The sequence below is a fragment of the Syzygium oleosum genome, unplaced genomic scaffold, assembly GCF_021117445.2.
Source record: "Syzygium oleosum isolate NSW1041296 unplaced genomic scaffold, Sole_v2.1 Sole_v2.15, whole genome shotgun sequence".
Lineage (NCBI taxonomy): Eukaryota > Viridiplantae > Streptophyta > Magnoliopsida > Myrtales > Myrtaceae > Syzygium > Syzygium oleosum.
Window position 1 is genome coordinate 2,086,356 of NW_026607499.1, and position 18,772 is coordinate 2,105,127.

Here is an 18,772-nt window from a genome sequence, read left to right on the forward strand (position 1 = left end):
TCAATAAGGATGCGCAGAAAGACATGTTCTTCATTGACAAACTGATAGAGATGATTCATCTCTTGTTTTCATTACCTCAGTTACTCATCGAAGGAAAGATTTTTCTTCCACTAGAAGAATTTCAGTAAGCCCAGCAAGGCCAGAAGATATGCTTTATTTCCATGTTCTCTAGACAAGAGTTAATAAGCAGCATCAACTTCAACGACTCTGTCAATAGCCTATTCCTACTGAAAGAATATCAAAGTCATATACAGTTTGCCTCAAATAAACTAATCGAAGCCCTTGTCGTGGATGGGAAACTTTATCTTCTTATCTGTCTTCAAAAGCTACGAAATCAAAAGTCAAAATGCAATAGCAACAATGACCAAAACTGTCACCTCAAAAAGGATTTCCTAGTTTAAAAAGTAATAACCCTTCTTGAACCTGCACGCCAGAGAGAAAAAAAAATGATTAATGTACAAAGAGATATAAAGCTCATCCACACTACAATTTTTTTTTTTTGGTCGAAACATCCACGCTACATTGTCTGCTATATTTCGACATTTTGCTTCCAAATCCCAAAATTTGATGACTCCACCTCACAAAAAACTTAAACATACAGGAGAGACTATCACCCTACAAAACATTGCTGCATAGAAATTGCCTACCAGATGCAACTGAAGCGGCACATCCACAGAACATAATAGGGGCATTTTAAAAGTATGTGCACTAACAACACCCTTTCGCATATTGTTAAGACACTCTGAACCCTCTCCAGACTATAGTTGGATGGAGAAAATACTTTGATCCATGTCCGATTGGTATGAACTCAATTTACAGGTGTGGTTATCTAGTGTGCAGAGTCAAGTCTGTGATGACAGAAGATTGAGTGGATGAATAAGAGAACTTTTGAAGTATTGCAAAGTCATTTATCCATGTACTTGATTTTAATCTGCACATTCAATTGAAGTGTTTCTTAAAACACACAGGCACAGAGAAGGGGGCATGGTGATAGAAAACAAACCTCATCTTTTCATAAGATGGCCTCATTACGAAACTGACAGGATGACTGGAGTGAACCAGAAAAAATCCACACTGCCCGTCCTTTCTGGCTTCCAAAATAATAAAGCTCACCATTTTCTACTCTTTTCCCTCGTGGATCCTGCCTCACATTATAAGAACTCAAAAAGCCAGGTTATGTAGCAGCAGCTGAACAAGCTTCACTTGAAGAAAAGCTTACAGACTTGGGAGCCTCACTCCCTCTAAGTACTCTGTTGTATATTACTTTGAAGGATTGTGACCCATTTGGCCTGGTGAGCAAACTAATTGGCATTCTCAGAGTTTGTTTCCGATTTCGTCTTCCCCTGATCAATATGCTAAAGGTTTTCTCACCATCACAAGTTATTTCACTTCCACCGCCATTTTCTTTTTGCATACCTTCATGACTTTGCAAAATACTGGGATTGTCCCGCCTGAATGAATTTGATTGACCATTTTCCTTGACATCTTCTGATCCAACACAATCAACTATTTTGGTACTATCCACCACCTCCAATGCTGGAGGATTTACTTCTTCCTTAGATTCTTCCACATTGTCAATATCCACAGGCAGAACCGGAGCTGGATCTGAGGTATCAGATTCAACAGGCTGCACTTTTTGCTCCAACATGAAATCAGCGATAGGCTCAGCAACAGGTGATGGCATAGAGAATTCCATAGGATGACATCCAGGCCAAACTGGTCGATGGACAAATTCGGATACATTGGGGTTGATATTACACTGCCAGGCAAAGTGATTGTGGTGAAAGGCACTGCTCGTCACAGGAAAGGTACTGGTGGGTATTGGCTGAGGCTGAGTATAAGGAGGATATAGAAAGGGTAAGGGCTGCATCATGTTCGGAGTTGGAGGAGGTGATGGATAATGTTGGTGAGGAGAGGAACATAATGGAGTAACTGTGGGCATCACAGTAGTGGGCCCTGGATGGAGTGCCATGTTCACTGGCCAAGGTGCGACAGTGGGGACAGCCCCAGGAGCAGAAGGGAGAGTGATGTTCATGGTAACGGGCATGGCACGTGCAACAGCTGGCAAAGGATTAAAAGGAGCTGCAGAGGCAGATAGTTTCTTATTTGGCAGTCCCCTCCCCTCACTGGAGTTCAAGGTTAAAGATTTATTTTTCACATCCTCTACCTCTGACAAGGAGCTGCCTGAGTTTTCGTGGGGTTCAGAACTCCTCGATGATTCCTTTTCATCAAGTTCTTTCTCCTGAGGATCATCTGAACTTGACACACCACTGCTGTTGTGAGCTTCATTGTTCACCATCTCCACCTTGATCATAGTTGATTCAAGCCTTCCTACATTCTCAGACACCATCAAAGTATTTTCTTGTTCCTTCAAATCAGGAGATGAAACTGGCTCTGGCTTCTCTTTTATTGCAATTTCACCCTTCAAGACTGGGGAATCTGATGCAGAGTCCTTTGTCTCCTCTTCCGTTTTATTTATTACTACTGCTAGCTCTGGGTCAGCAGATCCTTTATCTTCATTTGATTTTGCATCATGTTTTGAGATGTTGGCCTCCTGTTTATCAGGACTTTCGTTGTGGAACCTTGCATGCAATTTAGAGATGGTTCCTGGAGGTGCTAATGCCACTTCCTTGTATGAAGGAGACTTTTCGAGTGTACCAATTGAACCTTCCACTGAACTCATTTTGTACGATGCAGAAGTTGATGCATGTTCTCGTGAAGAGCCAAAATCCTCGGCACCGTCTCTAGAGTTCTCAGTTACTGAAGTTTCAGCAGCAGGAGGCGTAGACTTAACTCTATATGTTACAGCTTTAACTACTCTTCTGCTGAATTTGCTAGCTTGGGAACTATTGACAGTATGGTGATCTGGGTAACCTGCATGAGAAACTGCCCATTTCCTTATGATGTAATACCTATTACCTGGATGAGAATTCATCCCAGCAGCAGAACTGATATCTGCATCTGTATTCTTTTTCTGATAGCTGAATGCTTTTCCAATGGTTGCCCGCCGCTGCTTTAATCGCCGTCCCATTGAGCTTGCCGATCTTGGCCTTTGGACAGGTTGCCAACCATCATCTCCATCATGTGTTTCCAGCAAGATTTTGTCAGAATATAGTGACTTTTCCTCAGTAGTGTCTTCCAAGAAGGGCTGCTGTAGGTGGGTCGATATAGGTTCCATTACCAGATCAGCATCTGCCCCACTTCCCACCTCAATGCGTTTTTCCTGGTCAAAGTCCGTGCTACTTCCATTTCTTGGTCTAAGGGGCTCTTCATCCAAATCTTCCTTTGAGGATTCTTCGGGAGAGGCATCAGAGCTTGGTGGCAAAATACTCTTTAAAGATTTTTCCCTCAACTGAAAAGGGGACTTGCAGTTAATATACAACGAAAATTCACAGCTTAACAGTAATAAAAAGACATTCTCTCAATCTGCCCTTCTACACTGGGGAAAAAAGTCATCAAGCAAAACAAACAAGCAATTAGAGCAAAAAGGATATAGAAGAAGGAAACTAGAAAGTAGAAATGGCCATCCCATAGAAAAGATGAATGCTTATTGACACCCATCTTAGTGAGTGCAATAGAGGTGGCACAGACCATGCCAAGCTTGTGGAAATAATGAAAACCAATTTCAGCCTTTCTTGGAAAATAAACAAATGAGCAAATTATACCATCAACTATAACTGTTAGGACATGATCAATTCTTTCTGTTTGATAGAGCTACTTAAATAGATCTGATTACTGCCATAATACTATACTAAGACAATGACTAGCTGCTAAACCTTTTTCAAAGTTTGCAAGTCACTGCCTATTCGCATTTTCAACAAATGTGAACTAAAAAATGCAGCCAAAACAAAGCACTCGGGTCAGGAGGTTATGTATGGTGCCACTGCTCATATATTGGTGCGAAGAACCTGATAGCAATGAAAGGCCTATCATCACTGTCAAACTTACATAAAAATCGTAGCACATCAGTAGGGCTGCTACTACCAAAAATTAAGCTATGGTATAAGAATGGCAGGACAGTCCTTCGAATTCTACATGAGCAAACAAAATGAAACCCCGGGTTTCACCATTGATAATGACAAAAATCATCACGTATTTAGTGTACAATGCAGTCTCATGTACCTTTGAATTATAGGGTTTTCTCTTCATTGCTAAAGCATCCCTCCCTTTGCCATCCTGACTAGGATTTATGTAGTCAAGCAGATCAGATACGCTGCCAAATTCATGAACGGTAATCAGCAATTGCAGGAATAAGGGGCCGGGAAAGAGAAATGTGCATCTCTGAACTTCTAGCTAATTGTGCCAATATAAGAATAAAAAGTACACATAGTACCCAAATAGACATTTCTGTAACAATTTTGTCAGCACCAGATGCTTTTGATCAAGGAATTTGATTTGTACAGTACCCATATCCATAACTATTTTGACTATCAATTGTTGAAAATTTGCAAAATAAAAAGACAAAACTGATTCCAGTAAAGAGAGAGGATGGGGGATTCGATTGTTTGATGAAGTAATTCTTTTTGGTGATGTGTGATAATTGTATAGATTGTTGCAAGTTGGCTTGTGGCAAGGTATTTCGGACAGATTTTGATGGAATGAAATGACAGTTACCTAGAAAAAGAATTAAGACACACATGGTACACAATGTGAATATGCTATCAGTGGTATGTGTTTTGGATCTAACAGACCCTTCCATATGGCATACATCATGTATTGCATATCAGCCACAAATCCAAGCCAATTTCTCTAAACTAATATTCCTTTTCATTGACATAATGACTAGATACTTGGCTATAATCCGGAAAAGGTCAGCAGAGATATGCTCCACCCCAGAAGCGATATATTGTTTATAATAGCGGCAAGCGAGATTCTTGAGATCAGTTGATATGCCTCCCTAGGATCAACTCTGCCAAAAACTAGTCCTACAGGGAGAAGCATCTCGGAAGATAGCAAACACACCATTCCCTATCTTGCTTCCATGTTAGATTCATTTTATAAAAAACTCAGACCATTTAACAGTAGAACAGATTAGAGAAAAGGATATAGACAGCTCTTGCATTTTGAAACACCAGATGGGATAATGTATCACAATGTTTCAAGCAATGTAAAAATGAATTTACTCCGTCTTATCAATCATCGATCTTTTATTTGATGACCAAGATCAGTTAATCAGAGCTAATAAATGTGCAAAAGATATTTCTATAGTGCAATTCTACCTTAGGTGACCTTTGCTGGCTATGGATGCATCAGGCTTTCTGGTTCCATTCCGTGCAGCTTCTTGCTGTTCAAAAGCCTTGGACTCAAAATACTCAAGCCAAGCAGCAGCATCCTGTTGGTATTTCAGAAAATTGGAAAGTAAGGCAGAAATCACAATGCTGAAGAAAAGTGAGGCAGAAATCAAATTACAAAGTAAGGCAGAAATCACAATGCTAAAGAAAAGTGCGTCCATCAAAATCCAATCAATTCAAGCATGCAAATGATCATGTCCAATAAAGCTCATGTTGTGTCATTGCAAGTGGCAATCATGATTTGCATTGGAGAAGATGCAAAATTGCCTGATGAGTGATAATAACAATTTTCTGATGCTATACTATAGCATCCATATCTTTGAAATTTGACTTAATGTATGAGCATACTACCTGTGTACGTAAGTCGTCGGGGCCCAATTTCGCTCTGAGAATTTGTAAGGTTGTTTGTTCATGCTGAACGCTTAAGGGGTAAGCTTCCATCAATGAGAGTGCAATTGCTATGGCATGGTAACTTGCTGCTGTCTGCAAAGCATCAAGATCAGATGGGTCACTAAAGTCCAATTTAAGATTGTCTTGAATACCGAGAACAAAACAGGAGTCCTGCTATTGAATTTGACGCTCATAATGTGCCACTGACTGCATAATATATAGTTCCAGAAAAGACAGTCTATAGACTGTAAATTTCATGCACCACCGAAATAGCAGTATCTTTTCTGTACCAATGAGTATGCCCCCTCATGCACTTCTCTTAATCTCATCGTCTGATGGCTAAACGTCTTTTCTTTGGGTTTAATCTAATTGAATTGGGAATCGGGACTATCTGAGATTTTTCGACAAATATTTACCCCGCAGATGACAAGCTCCTTTATGTTTGATTATGAAGTTTGAGAGGAAGTGAACTCGACCATTTCTTCACCTCCTTTCAGCTGAGCATTGGACAATCTTTCATAAATTATTTCATTATCTGAAGTAAGGCACCATCTAGAAGTCCATCTCAGATTTATTGTGTTTGGCTACCTAGCCTTACAGTGTTAGTGACCCTCAACAAAGATATGAAGCCACGAGAGAACATAAAGCAACCAACTAACTGACAATAATTGCACTTAAAAAAAGGAAGGGAAAGAATGATTGACCGAAAGAGACCTGGATATGGTCTGGTCCAAGTAACCTTTGGTTACATTTTAGTGCTTTATGGAGATATCTGAGGGCAACATGCACATTCCCCAGGCCTTCTTCCATCATTGCCACATTGATATATGTAGCAGCCGTGTTGGGATGAGAAGGACCACAAGTAAGATGTAACAGATAGAGAGCACGCTTTACATACCTGTTCAGCATAAATACCAACTTCAGCACACGGAAAAAGACTAAAAGAACCCTACAACACATAAAAATGACTAATCCTTTATAGAAAAACAGTCTTGTTGATTTTGCTAATTTCAATTCTGAAGACAAAATGGCAATTCCACAAAGAAGTTTCACTCGACGGAATATACAACCTAGCAAGGACATAAACTGGTACAACTCAACCTCCCAAGCAACTTGAAAGATAACTCGGATTTTGGAGTGTATTCAACAAATTAGGTAATGGCAATCTTAGAATTCTGGAGAGATGGACAACATATCATTCAAGACCATCCTCAGTAACTATCAAGGTATGCATGTGGAAGAAATGAAAGTATGCGAAACACATTTAGTACATGCCACAGGAACATATACACCAAACACGAATAACAATAAGCTTAAATTGGAGACTGCCATGAAGCACAAAAGCTAGATGATAAAACACATAAAACTTCACCAAATTATAGGTGGAAAAAGGAAAGATGAGAGCATACTTGAGAGCCAGCTCCGTGTGTTGAAGTCTGTAATAGAACACTGCAAGGTCACCGTAACTTTTCATTGTATCCGGGTGATCAAGTCCCAGTTCTCTCTCATTGATGTCCAACGCCTTTTGTTGATATATTGCTGCCTGTAATTAGGAAATTTTTCTCATGAATATTTAACCGAAAATTTAACTGTGATTGGAAAAAAAAATATTTTAGGGGCCAATGCGGAAAAAAAAATATTCAACAAGATTATGCATAGCAAGTTCAGAGGTCATCCTGCCACAATCTCATTCTTCACAGTGATATCGTGTGCTAGACAAAGAAAATAATACCAGATACCTGATTGAAATCTCCAGTATGATATAACACTACAGCAAGAAGACTGTAAGCCCCAGCCGTCATTCGATGGTAAGGACCGCAAACTGCTACAAGCTTTGCCAGAGCCTGCGAGAAACAAAGGACATTCAGCAGGAGATGAAGTTAATTCACCAGGAAAAGAAAAGGATGGAAGCAAGCTGATGTATCAACGACATACTTTTGTCCCATAGGCTACTGCATCTTCAAGTTTCCCCTTGTCTAAAGCAGTTTTTGATGATTCTAGCAGCTGCCTTCCATCAGCAGATGAGCACGCTGCTTGCTGCATTAGCATATTAACCTGTTTAGTAAAAGAGTACAGACACAAGAGATTACAATTCTGTGTAATAGTGTATTATTACCTTATGCACTGGAACCAGGCTGATGACATCTGTTTTGCAGAAAGGATGTTGAGATTCCATGTCAAAGTCCCTCGGAACCAGCTCAATGCCAACCTATAGAACATTAAGAACAATATATTGGCATTGGATTCTGCTAGGTGCACGATATCCTTGTTCAGTAAGGCTAAGTTCATTAAAGGAAAATTCTACAGATGCACTTAGTTTTTTGGGCCTCTTTCTTTCAAAAGAATTTCTAAACTTTAAGTTGAAGTTAATATTCTTTGAATTGATTTAAATATTAGGAACAAAGAGGAAAGCTCTCCCAACTGCTATCCTACCTCCTACTAGACAAGTATGCCACATTTCAGGCAAACATCTAATAACTAATAAACAAAGTTCTGATGTAATATTATGATTTTAAAAGAAAATGCCTTCAACATAAGGTTGTTTGAACATTTTCACGATGCATTCATAGAGTCGCATACCTTCTGACATAATCCCCGCAATATTGCAAATTTCCTAACGTCTTTGTAGTTTAAGCTGCTAACATCCCACTCATAGCGTTTCAGAAGAAAAACTTGTAACCATCTCCATACAAGGGGAGGGAAACTGCAATCTTTACTCTTTTCTCCTGTTGGATGCACACCGAGCATCAGATTCAGTGCAGCAGCTACTGACGTTGCCATTTTCTCAACATTAGTGACCGAAGAAATCACAGCTTGAAGAATGTGCTTGAAAGCTCGTACTATCATCTCATGAATACAGAGAGATTGCACATGTGATAGCTTTTCAGAAAGCTTGACCTGGTAAAGGAGACACGGCACAGGCATCATGATCAAAGGGGACTACATCAGAGCTATACTCTACACTATTCTGCAATAAGCAACGAAAAACATCTGCAATTACATTCCCTATTGACTCTGCGCCAAATCTTACAATAGCCCAAGTGCCAGACAATGAGGACATGGCCAGATCCATCACATTATGGACAGAATGTAAGAATTGGTTGTACAGAGGAAAATTCAGACTTAAGTTTCCAAATGATTAGCTAAATGGCACACACATGAATGTCCTGATGAGAACATGGTGAGGCGCAGGTTAGAAAATGATCTTGAGAACTAAGAAAACAAATTTTCACCATGATTGCAAAGTATTCAGAGAAAGGACAATTTTCACCATGATTGCAAAGTATTCAGAGAAAGGAAAAAAAGAATCTCTGCTTTGTAAGTATGTAAATTAAATTTTATCCTGATTAGTTCAACCAAGGACAAAATCACGCGTTGAGCTATAAAGTAGAAAGTCACAATGGATTGTAGTTGATTGTAGTCCAGAGAAAAAGGAACTTACAACATGCCCAAGAGAACGCATGCGAAGACCTCTAGTATGCATGAAGTCGGTTAGAGTCCGACCATCAACTGGTGAGAGTTCTAACGAACCAAAATCAGCCACCTATGTACCACAGAATAAAATATGCATAACCAGATCTTTGGGCAGAACCAATTGCAGGATTAAAAGAAGAAGTACAGTCATTACCAGTTTTGGAAGGGCAACGTCGTTATAATATTTCTGAGACAGTTCGATGAGCTGTGGCAAAGACTGCTAAGTGGTAACCACGTGTAGTCAGTGAGTAATTATGTAATGTTAACAATAAAAAACTTGCTAAACCCTCCATGATTATCTAATACAAGATGTTACCTTTCGGTGAAGTCCAGTTTCCGATTCTTTTAGGCGGCCAAAGGCTGCATCAGACATCATAGTCTTGAGTGCAAGCTCATTCTCTTTCATCATAGATTCGAGTTCAGTCTCCGTAGAAGGTGATATAGCATTTTCAGCTTCTCCGGCAACACAATTCGCCTTGGAAGAAGAATTCTCCATCTTCAGTGGGTTTTTCTTGTTGTTCTTAAGGGACCTGAGAGGTGTCCCAAGTCCTTCGACCTTCATCTCATTTTTAGTTTTAGCCTTCTCAGTAGAAACCTTTTTATCCTTTTCTGAATTATTTTGGTCCTGTAAATGCTGTATCCAGCATGCTCCAAGTTCCCATCTCACAAATTGATCTCTCTTTTCATCCTTTTTTTCAAGCTCTCCAAGACTATCTTCCAACAGTCTCTCCACAATGGATTCAGAAGCACTGAGCTCATCATGCTCTGAAGGATGCAACTGTTGGACGTGTTTATTGTTTTCTGGGGCAACACTTTTATGAAGGAGTAATCTTAAACTGAAAAAAAAAAAACCAAAAGATATTGAGAAGTCATGATGAAGCCACCCCGGTCGACATAATGACTCGAATAAAAGTGCACATGCCATCCCAAAAAAGAGGTGCACACTCTCTCAGTAAGGGATTTCTCACATGTATATTGTCCTTCTCGACACCAGCAACAGAATTGTAAAATCCAGATGCCATAACATCAGTTTCAGTGTTTATAGGAAAACTAAAAGATCAGCTATTGTGTTTCATTAGAAGAAGAAGTTGAGCTGGAAAACCTGTTAATGTTGAGGGCATTGGCACCACCTTCAGGTTGATCAAGAAGTTCAATGCCTGTAGGTACAGGAAAGACCTTTTCACTCTCTTGCCCCTCAACTTTTACGACAGCAATATAACCAGAGTATCTCACGTTGACAATTCCTAAAGTGGATATGTCCTGCAGTCAATATGTATGGTGTTTTTAATCATCCGATTAAAAATAAGATCATGCAACTAGAAAGTACACTATATGATCACCTAAATCAAACATAGAAGAAGAAGCATACATGCGCTGCAGTATTTTCGTCAGCAGTAATCCCCTTAAGCAGGTTTCGTTCCACTAATTTCTTTTGATCCATCCCAGTCACATGAATCCCGTCAACTTTTGTGTCTATCTTACGGCTTGCATTGGAAGCATCCTTGATTACCGTGACGCACAAGTCTCCCACTTTCTCTGAATACAAATAATTAACGTCTGCAGTAGAGCTGATTAAATCTAGATTTCGCAATACATGCTGCACAGCTGAAACTGCCCTTAAAACGGCGACATCAACAAACAAGCTATGTAGAAGGAAAGCTCTTCTATCGCGGACCTGCCTCTCTTCTGCTGTCTTGCAAGGCATAGATGCTAGATACAAGAACTCGTTAGCCCATGGCAGCAAATCAGTTTTGCCATCTCTACATAGACCACCACCATTTCCTCCCCACCCTTCATCCTCCACAGGCAGAGGAGGAAAAATGGATGGTGATTGAGCTGCGACAGGAGGTATGAGCCATGTGTTTGCTCTAAATCCATAAGGAAGGTTCCCAAACTGCAAAATCGGAGCAAGGATGAATCAGTGCAGAGCACAGATACACCGCGAAGCTGGAAAAGTAACCTGTATGCTTATGGAGGATACTAAAAGTTCAAAGAAAATTTTCTTAAGCTGACTTGTCTAAATCAAAAACTAAAAGTTACAGCACACCTTGTTTCGTTCTGAAAATGCTTTCATGAGATCATCGTATGCCTGTAAAAAGATACAAACAACATATGGAACTTCACTATGCTTGTGTCATCCAGAGAGAGATAAGAAATGAAGAATAAAACAAAGCCATTTCAGAGAAGAAAACAACTCGTTTCCGTGATCGAAAACAAACAATATAGATGCGCAGCACGTGAGACAAAATGGATCACTTTCAAGAATCCCGAGAAACATATTGATCATCCATCCAGACATGAAGAATCTAAAAGTGGTTATTAATCCAGCAATGGGAAAAGCTAGAAGGTGTTTCGGTGCAATTAAAAAGATGCACAGAAGATGCCAAAAAGAATAAATAATACTAGAAATGAAACATATATTAAAATTCAACAAAGAAAAAAAGTTGGTCTGAAGAATTTGACCAAGTTTTGTAACTATAAGAAATATGCAAAATCATGTTCCTCGTTATAATGCACCGACAAAAAGTGAATACACAGAACAAGATCTGAGAATTGTTTTTACCCATTTACAAATCTTTATTTTCTTGCTCCGATCTTTAAAGCTCAAATGAACTATAGCCCAAAACAAGAATAGTACAGCAAATAAGATGTATCACGTCCAAATAAGGAAGTCCAGCAGTATATTGTAGTGTTAACAAAATCAGCAAGGAATGCGAGACAAACATTGTAAAAAGCTCGGCTGTGATGTCGTAACAAATCGACAAGATTGTGACACAGAATCGGCTGCTTTCCGCCGCTGAAGAAGCCTCGCTTGCAGGCTTCGACATGGACCAACTTCCCATTGCACAGCTTCACCTGAGCCACGCACAAAAACAGTCGCACTCCTTAAATGGTTGAAACAAAATGACCATGCAAACACCCCTAGTTCGCAACAGTTTTCCCATTAAACAAGCGCTTCTAATAAAAAAAATCATCAAAAGAGAAGAGGGAAAAAAAAAGAACTGTGCTGCTACGTTCCTAAAACCCAATATGGTTTCGTTTCATGAGAGCGAGACACTGGTCGAAGGCGCCAGGAAAGAAAGCCAGAGAGAGCGAAAGAGAGAGAGAGAGAGGGAGCTTACGTCAAGCGAGAAAAGATGCTCATCCGGATACACCTCATCGACGTGCCGCTTTGCCGCCTTCCTCACATCTACAAAAGCAACAAATGTCAATATCCGAATGATCACGGCTAAAGAATGCGCGCGCGCGCGCGCGAGAGAGAGAGAGAGTACACTGAAGAGGAGGAGTGAGGTGAGAGAGCGAGAAGAAGTCGTAGAAGCTCCCGAGCTTGGGGCAGGAGTGGCTCATCTCCCCGTCTCCGTCCGCGGCGGGCTCCTTGGGCGGCGGGCTCGACGGCGGAGGAGCGGCGGCTCGCTTGCCGGCTGCCTGGGAAGCCTTCCCGTTCTTCTTGGCGCCCCTGTCCTGCGGGTCCGGACCGCTCTTCCGCGCCTCGGGCTGGGGAGGGTCCTTGCCCCCAGCCGCCGACGGGCCGAAGCACGCCGTGCAGGCGACGATGTCCAGGAGGCGCCGCACGTGCGCCACCGCGCGCTCTTCATCGTAGTCCTCTGCATCCCGTCAACACAGACACACAGAGGGGAAAGAGAGAGATGAGGAGGAGAAGGTGGCGAAACGACGCTGTTTTTGGGTGGGTGGGACGAAGCCATGGGAGATCGAGCGGTACCTTCGATGAGCGCGAGCGTGCATGGCTTCAGCGCAGAGACGTCCACGGTGTCCTTCAATCCGGGCCCTCTAACCTGCGCAGAGCACCCCAAAATCCGACCGTTAATGCCCAGCTCGAGCCGAAATGCCGTAATTGCCCTTGTCCGTTTTCCCTTATTACCGTTCCCCCTCGTGATCCTCGGCTTCCCCGCCATCGAAGCAGAAAAATCGGTCTTTTTGACTTTCGATAAAAAGGGACGGGGAGAAATTAGGCGGAATTTTAAAATATGTTTGAAGATTAATGCGACTTTCAAGTGATTGAAATTAAAATATGAAAATTCGACCCCAAATAAAAAAAATTAGAATATGAATTAAAATCTCAAACGCAATGTAAAGAAGTGAGTGAAAAATAAAAAGCGTAAATGCAGTAAAATTGATTTCAGCATGCATTTGTTCAAACTTAAGGAGCTGTAAGCGGATTTCTATCAATTAATCAAGATTCATTGATTGTGCATGTCTTTCCTATAGAACAATAAGATTTCGATGGTATAGCGCCTTATCTTCGTAGGCACGAGCTTTTCATAAATTTATTTTCGTCGCTCCATATAGTATCACTGAAAATTCAGCTTCGATGAAATGCGAGGAGGGCGGTGTGGTCATTTTGCCCGGCCACAAATTAAGAGTGACACGACAAAAAAAATTTGCAATCACGAGGCCTCCCGTCTTCTCGTTGGGCATGCCCCTTTTCAACTCCAAAAGGCAGGAAAAAATAACCAATATAACCGTAAATTTACTGTACGAATGTCAATTCAGTTTCAAACTTTTTAATTTAGTCGATGCAGTCCTAAACTTTTACGTAAAATTTCAATGATATCCTTTCGATCAATTGCCTGCGGAAATCACGGACGTGATATCCAGTCATTGCCAGCCGTCTCACGTGACCATTTATGGATGGTCATGTAAGCAATTTTTCGGCGGCAATTGGCCAAAGGACTACATTGGAATGTCATGCAAATGTTTAGGATTACATCGCCAAAATTAAAGAGTTTATGCCTGAATTGACATCTGTTCAATAATTTTAAGATCGATCGGGTAATATGCCCGGAAACTAGGGAGGACAAGGAAAACAAAAGGGGTTTGGCCTTTTCGATTGATCCCAGCACGCGCACGATTAGACCTTAGCCGGAGACTTCGGATTCATTTGAGATTTCCACCTCCATCGCCTCGCTTTCCGACGTTGACGTTGCTAGAAATGGTAAGAAAAACGTTTTCCAGGAAGAACACCCCGCGATTGGACAGACGATCCGGAGCAGATCATCGTACTAACAACAGCGTGAAAACACGATTGGACAGAGAGAGAACGAGAGCGCGGAAAATCCAACGGGCCACCCAACACGATTATAAGGCAGTACAGAAACCCGCAACTTGGTTAAAACCCGACCCCTTACCTCGTGCGACAGCGAGAAGTTCGTGACGTGGCACGCCTCGGTGTTCACGCACAGGAGCCGGCGAACGTCGATGATCCTGTCCGTCGAGATCCCCTGCGAAAACCGAAGCGGAAAGAGTGAACAAACATGCCCGGATCTGCCCTTTGCCATTCCTGGCATGGAAGTAGAAACCAGAAAGGAAGCACAAACACAACCCATGCTGGACTAAGAGTTAGTTCGCTAGTGGAGTTTTCATTTCACGCAGATTACGGAGTTTGAAATCTTTTACTATATGACAAATTCGATTGCTGATGTCCTTGGCAAAGCTTCAGAAGCCACCCGTTTACAAGTATAAGTCTTGTGTGCGCGCTTGTACTTCTTCTACTCCTACCGGTCCCGCCGATGACTTTTTAGCTAAAGGTTAACAGGAAACTGAAGCACGAAATCTGATTGAATATCTAGGCACTGTGAACTACTTTTCTTTTCTTTGCTTCCTTTGCCGTTTCCTCCTTTGTCTCTGTTGCTTAGCAAAGGTCGCATATACTAACAGCAGGAGCTAATGATGGACCGGCAATTCGAATCTCTTGTCCGGATAAGCCTCGCAATCTAGACTGTATACTAGCTTCTAGTTGTGGCAATGAGCTTGGTTTCCGATCATGTTAAGGTCGAAAAGAAATGAAAGGCTGTTCGAAAGATATCTGAACGATGAAATCGGATCTAAGACAGTAAATTCGAAGTAACACGGGGCCTTGGATCTCAGATATCGTCAGATATAAACAATTTAGAGAGAGGTCGAACCTTAAGTATCACGTGAGTTTCATCGGGAAGGTTTACAGTGATGTCCACGACTACCGGAAGCACTGCAAAAATTCAACAATGAAAAGAAGATAAGATTCAGAAGCTGCAAATTATACTAAAGGATATGTCTGTCCTATGTAAAAGAAGATATGCATATAAAGTGTACCCTTTTCTTCCTTCTTCTTCTTCTCTCCTTTGGCCTTTCCGCGGTTGTTCCTGGGCGCCATTCTTGACCTTCTCTAGATTGAAGTAAGCTCAAGCGGTTGTCTTTCTTTAAACTCAACCTTCAAATTAACAGCAGAGATGACCTTATCGTCTTATCCTACCCATTCACTACACAGAACCAATAATACAGAGCAAATGAAAAGGAATAGAGTTCTTCAAGCCCATATGACTCCAGCTACTTCCTCTTCTGATATTTTATTGAATAACAGTTTCAGAGGAAACCGCAGATTGATTTTCGATTAGTATTATCTCGACCCAGCTGATTAGACGAAGGACGAACACTTCAGATAACTTTACAAGAGAATGCGACAGTTACACCGAAATTTACAATCTCCTTGTTTTGAAAATTAGACTATGTACTGTATTGGCATTAGGAGCTGAGGATGGACGCAACAAGCACCAACCGTACTGAAAATTTGCAAAGAGTAGAAATAAAAAGACGTCTTGGTCTTAAGCATTGAAGAAGCAAGAGAAACGGGTCTCTTTAATGAACAATAAAAGCTCCGAACTTGAAAGCGCCAGTAGCATATGGTCGCATCTCAACGGTGCGGGAAAACCAAGATTTGCGTGCAAGAACCTGATAGAGATGGTCGCTGCAATAACAAACAGTGCTCCAGAAGACTGAGGAATGAAAGAAGTGGTCTGAGCAATTCACGATGAAGCTCTCAGCCACAGAGAAGAAACGGCGAGAAGGGAAGCGAAGAAATGAAGAGAGAGAGACGGAGAGAAAGAGAGAGAGAGAGACAGAGAGGTTGGTGTGATAAGGAAGGAAGGGCGGAGATTTAACAGTCAGACGTATGGCATTTTATGGCAGTTTCTGGCTTATGGTGTAATTATCATTTTATTTTGGATATTTCCGAATTGTGGAAATATACATATAAAAAATTGCAACTTCGAATTATCATGTTATTTGCAAACTAGCAGAAGTGCAAAGTGCCACCCGCCAAATTTTACTGCAGCAATTTGCAGGCAATGAGGGACCACTTTTCTGGTAAGATTTCACTCGAGACTAGGAAGACCAAGGCAAAATCAGCAAAAAAAGTGAAGAAAGATTTCAAGGATATTTGATGAGGATGCAACCCAATTGCAGTTCATTCCCCACTCATGCAAGAGCAATGTGAAGTGTGAATTTTTCATCTACAATTAAGATAAATGTTAATCATTCGTGCATACAATTTAGAAGTTGAAACGAGGAAGTTCTTTCTTTCTGCTGCTAAATTGCATCTTGGATGAGGTGAGGAGCTCTAGAGGGTCCACTCTAAACAAATTGCTGCACGAGTTCCTACATCTTTGAAATTGTGCCAGACTTAGATTCGCAGTCACGTGTGGTCGGCTCAATCTGAGGTTGCCTTTGGTATAGCCCAAATTAGCATATTTTGCCCCATGTTAGTCCACGTTTCTTGAGTCGCTCGATTGCCGAATTGATAATTTTGACTGCAGGGGACATTCCTATCGCTACTCCAACGCGGAAGAGCTCTCATTAGAAACGACTTGATAATCCAGAATCCCTTGAACTGTGCTGTGAGTTAAATCGAAATAGACAGGGGGTCGAGGGGTACGACTGGATCCATCACCGCCGTGTAAAGAAGAAATGACCAGCAGTAGTTGGCGGTGTATGACATGGATTTGGCCACACCTTACATCTTCATCCAAGGAAACTTGTAGTCCATTTGTTTGCTATGCGGAAATGTGTTATAGGCGCGGCATTGAAGCTCAGCATCAATTAATGAATAAACCAGGTTATTAACCAAGTAGTCAGATCAAGACAATCTTTGAGCGGACTAGAAAGGACAGGATGACGATGCTTCCGCAATTGCGAGTTTATGTATACCAAAGTCAGGTTCCATGTGGGTGGAGGATAACCCACCATTGTTCTTTCCTGAAAATGATGGTTGGAGGATAAGCTGACGAAGACCTTCCATTTCTTGTCCGGTGTCTTCAACTTTGAGCAGAACGTTAATGAACGCAATCCATCTTATAGGTCGAGGAAAATTTCCTGCCATACATTTTTACAGGAGAAACTCCTCTGTTCAATTGCAGATGTAGCAGGAAGAAATTTTGCAGTATCAGATGGAGGAAGCAGATTTGGGCTATAGTACTCGCAATGAAACCCCCATGTCCGAGACTCGGTGTCCTCTATTTTGTTAACTTGCAAGAATTAGTGAACTCTGAATACGGGTGACTGTTTGGTAACCGTTCAATGGTCTACGCCGTTGCGTAATGCAATTCTTCAAGTCATTCTTGTCTAGCTCTCGGTTATTTACGTGGTTCACAATTTTTCAACGGTTTTTTTTTATTGAAAATTGTCAAGAGAGTTCGAAACCAACCCAAGAAAGAAATGGCAATACAGCCGCTTGCTATGATGTGTATGTTTGGCTCCATCTATGAGGCCAATCGGACATCCATATCCCATCCTTTCAACGTTAGGCTTTGTACAAATCTTGCCATTACCGGTTACCGGGCATCAAAGTTCTGTTTCTTTCACATTAGATGTCATTGAAAATTTGTTCCTGGAAACTTGTATTCAGGGCTTCAATGGGGCCTCAGAAGTACAAAAAGACTGAACTGCGTTTGGGACAGCTTGACAGAAGCTCTTTCTGGTTGCTGTCCATTAAGCGAGTGAAGAAATTAACAATGAAGACGCGGGACATATGGACGGCAGAGAGGCATTATGCAATTATTATTGCCCAAAACCATTACGTTTTGCCTTGGTTCCTTGTCAGCAAAAGCAACAATAATGTAATCTGTCTATGGCAAGAGCTAAGTCTAACAGAGATCAAGACACGTTACAGAATCATGTTATACAGCAACTGCCTATACAGTGGTGGCAAGGATTATTCTAAGCTCAATAATGAAACAGCCGATCGCTCCGTGCCCCATTTAGACATCAAAATATCGTCCGAATGGATATTCTAAGCTGAATTATGAAAGGTTTGCTTTCTCTTTTCGGCATAGCTTTATTAACGCCCCATTAACATGTATATACAAGCGCAAACACAATCTCCAACCAAGAACAGCAATAAACAACTCAAGAATTAGAGGGGTCTACTGGTGTCCACCTAGAAAAGTTTCATTAGTCCTTAGAAGGACCGTCTTAGCCATTCAACTTAATAAGTGGGGCGGTACTACGTCAAATTTCAGTGGCTTATTATACCAAGAAAGGACATCCTACGATTAAATTATGAGCTTTTCTTTGCCGCGTGTGCAACCATGTAATCAGTAGATTTCTTTTTTGTCTTTCCAGTGTTGCCCACGTGCCGATTAGTTTTACCCGTCGACATGCTATTGGGAGAAAGTGAATCTAAGATTGTCATAATGAGAGTCCTAGATTGGTCAAAACCATCCTATCACTTGACTGTATCATTGTGCAATTGACCAATCATCTGGCAAAGCCAGAATTTAGGAATTGTACATTTTGACATTCAATTGTCTTCTTTGTGCAATGCTTACTCGATGGAATATGACAGG

General features: G+C 41.3%; 1 protein-coding gene across 2 annotated transcripts; it reads right to left on the minus strand.

Moving 5' to 3' along the window:
* Nucleotides 1-119: 119 nt before the first annotated feature.
* LOC115678040 (protein REDUCED CHLOROPLAST COVERAGE 1) lies at nucleotides 120-16,051 on the minus strand. 2 transcript variants are annotated; one of them, XM_056318295.1, is made up of 25 exons: nucleotides 15,882-16,051; nucleotides 15,246-15,363; nucleotides 15,080-15,141; nucleotides 14,303-14,395; nucleotides 12,877-12,949; nucleotides 12,428-12,760; nucleotides 12,278-12,345; nucleotides 11,880-12,011; nucleotides 11,203-11,244; nucleotides 10,525-11,049; nucleotides 10,258-10,415; nucleotides 9,472-9,991; nucleotides 9,310-9,372; nucleotides 9,124-9,225; nucleotides 8,262-8,579; nucleotides 7,798-7,890; nucleotides 7,617-7,718; nucleotides 7,421-7,525; nucleotides 7,091-7,224; nucleotides 6,396-6,579; nucleotides 5,643-5,774; nucleotides 5,220-5,332; nucleotides 4,123-4,213; nucleotides 1,004-3,352; nucleotides 120-423 (listed from the first exon to the last, which is right to left on the minus strand). In XM_056318295.1, the coding sequence occupies exons 2-24, from the start codon at nucleotides 15,304-15,306 to the stop codon at nucleotides 1,175-1,177; spliced, it is 5,682 nt and encodes a 1,893-aa protein (XP_056174270.1). In that variant the 5' UTR covers nucleotides 15,307-15,363; nucleotides 15,882-16,051; the 3' UTR covers nucleotides 120-423; nucleotides 1,004-1,174. The 2 variants fall into 2 exon arrangements, with proteins under 2 accessions (XP_056174270.1, XP_056174271.1); XM_056318296.1 differs by having other exon boundaries at nucleotides 15,246-15,412.
* Nucleotides 16,052-18,772: the final 2,721 nt, after the last annotated feature.

Bases quoted from the DNA above. Each gene is read 5' to 3' on its own strand.
- LOC115678040 (XM_056318295.1), bottom strand. From the start codon at position 15,306: ATGGCGCCCAGGAACAACCGCGGAAAGGCCAAAGGAGAGAAGAAGAAG. The intron at 10,416-10,524 runs GTATGCTTCTTC...TATTGACTGCAG, and splicing joins ACGAAAATACTGCAGCGCAT to GACATATCCACTTTAGGAAT. The intron at 7,719-7,797 runs GTAATAATACAC...ATGCTAATGCAG, and splicing joins GCCTGGTTCCAGTGCATAAG to CAAGCAGCGTGCTCATCTGC.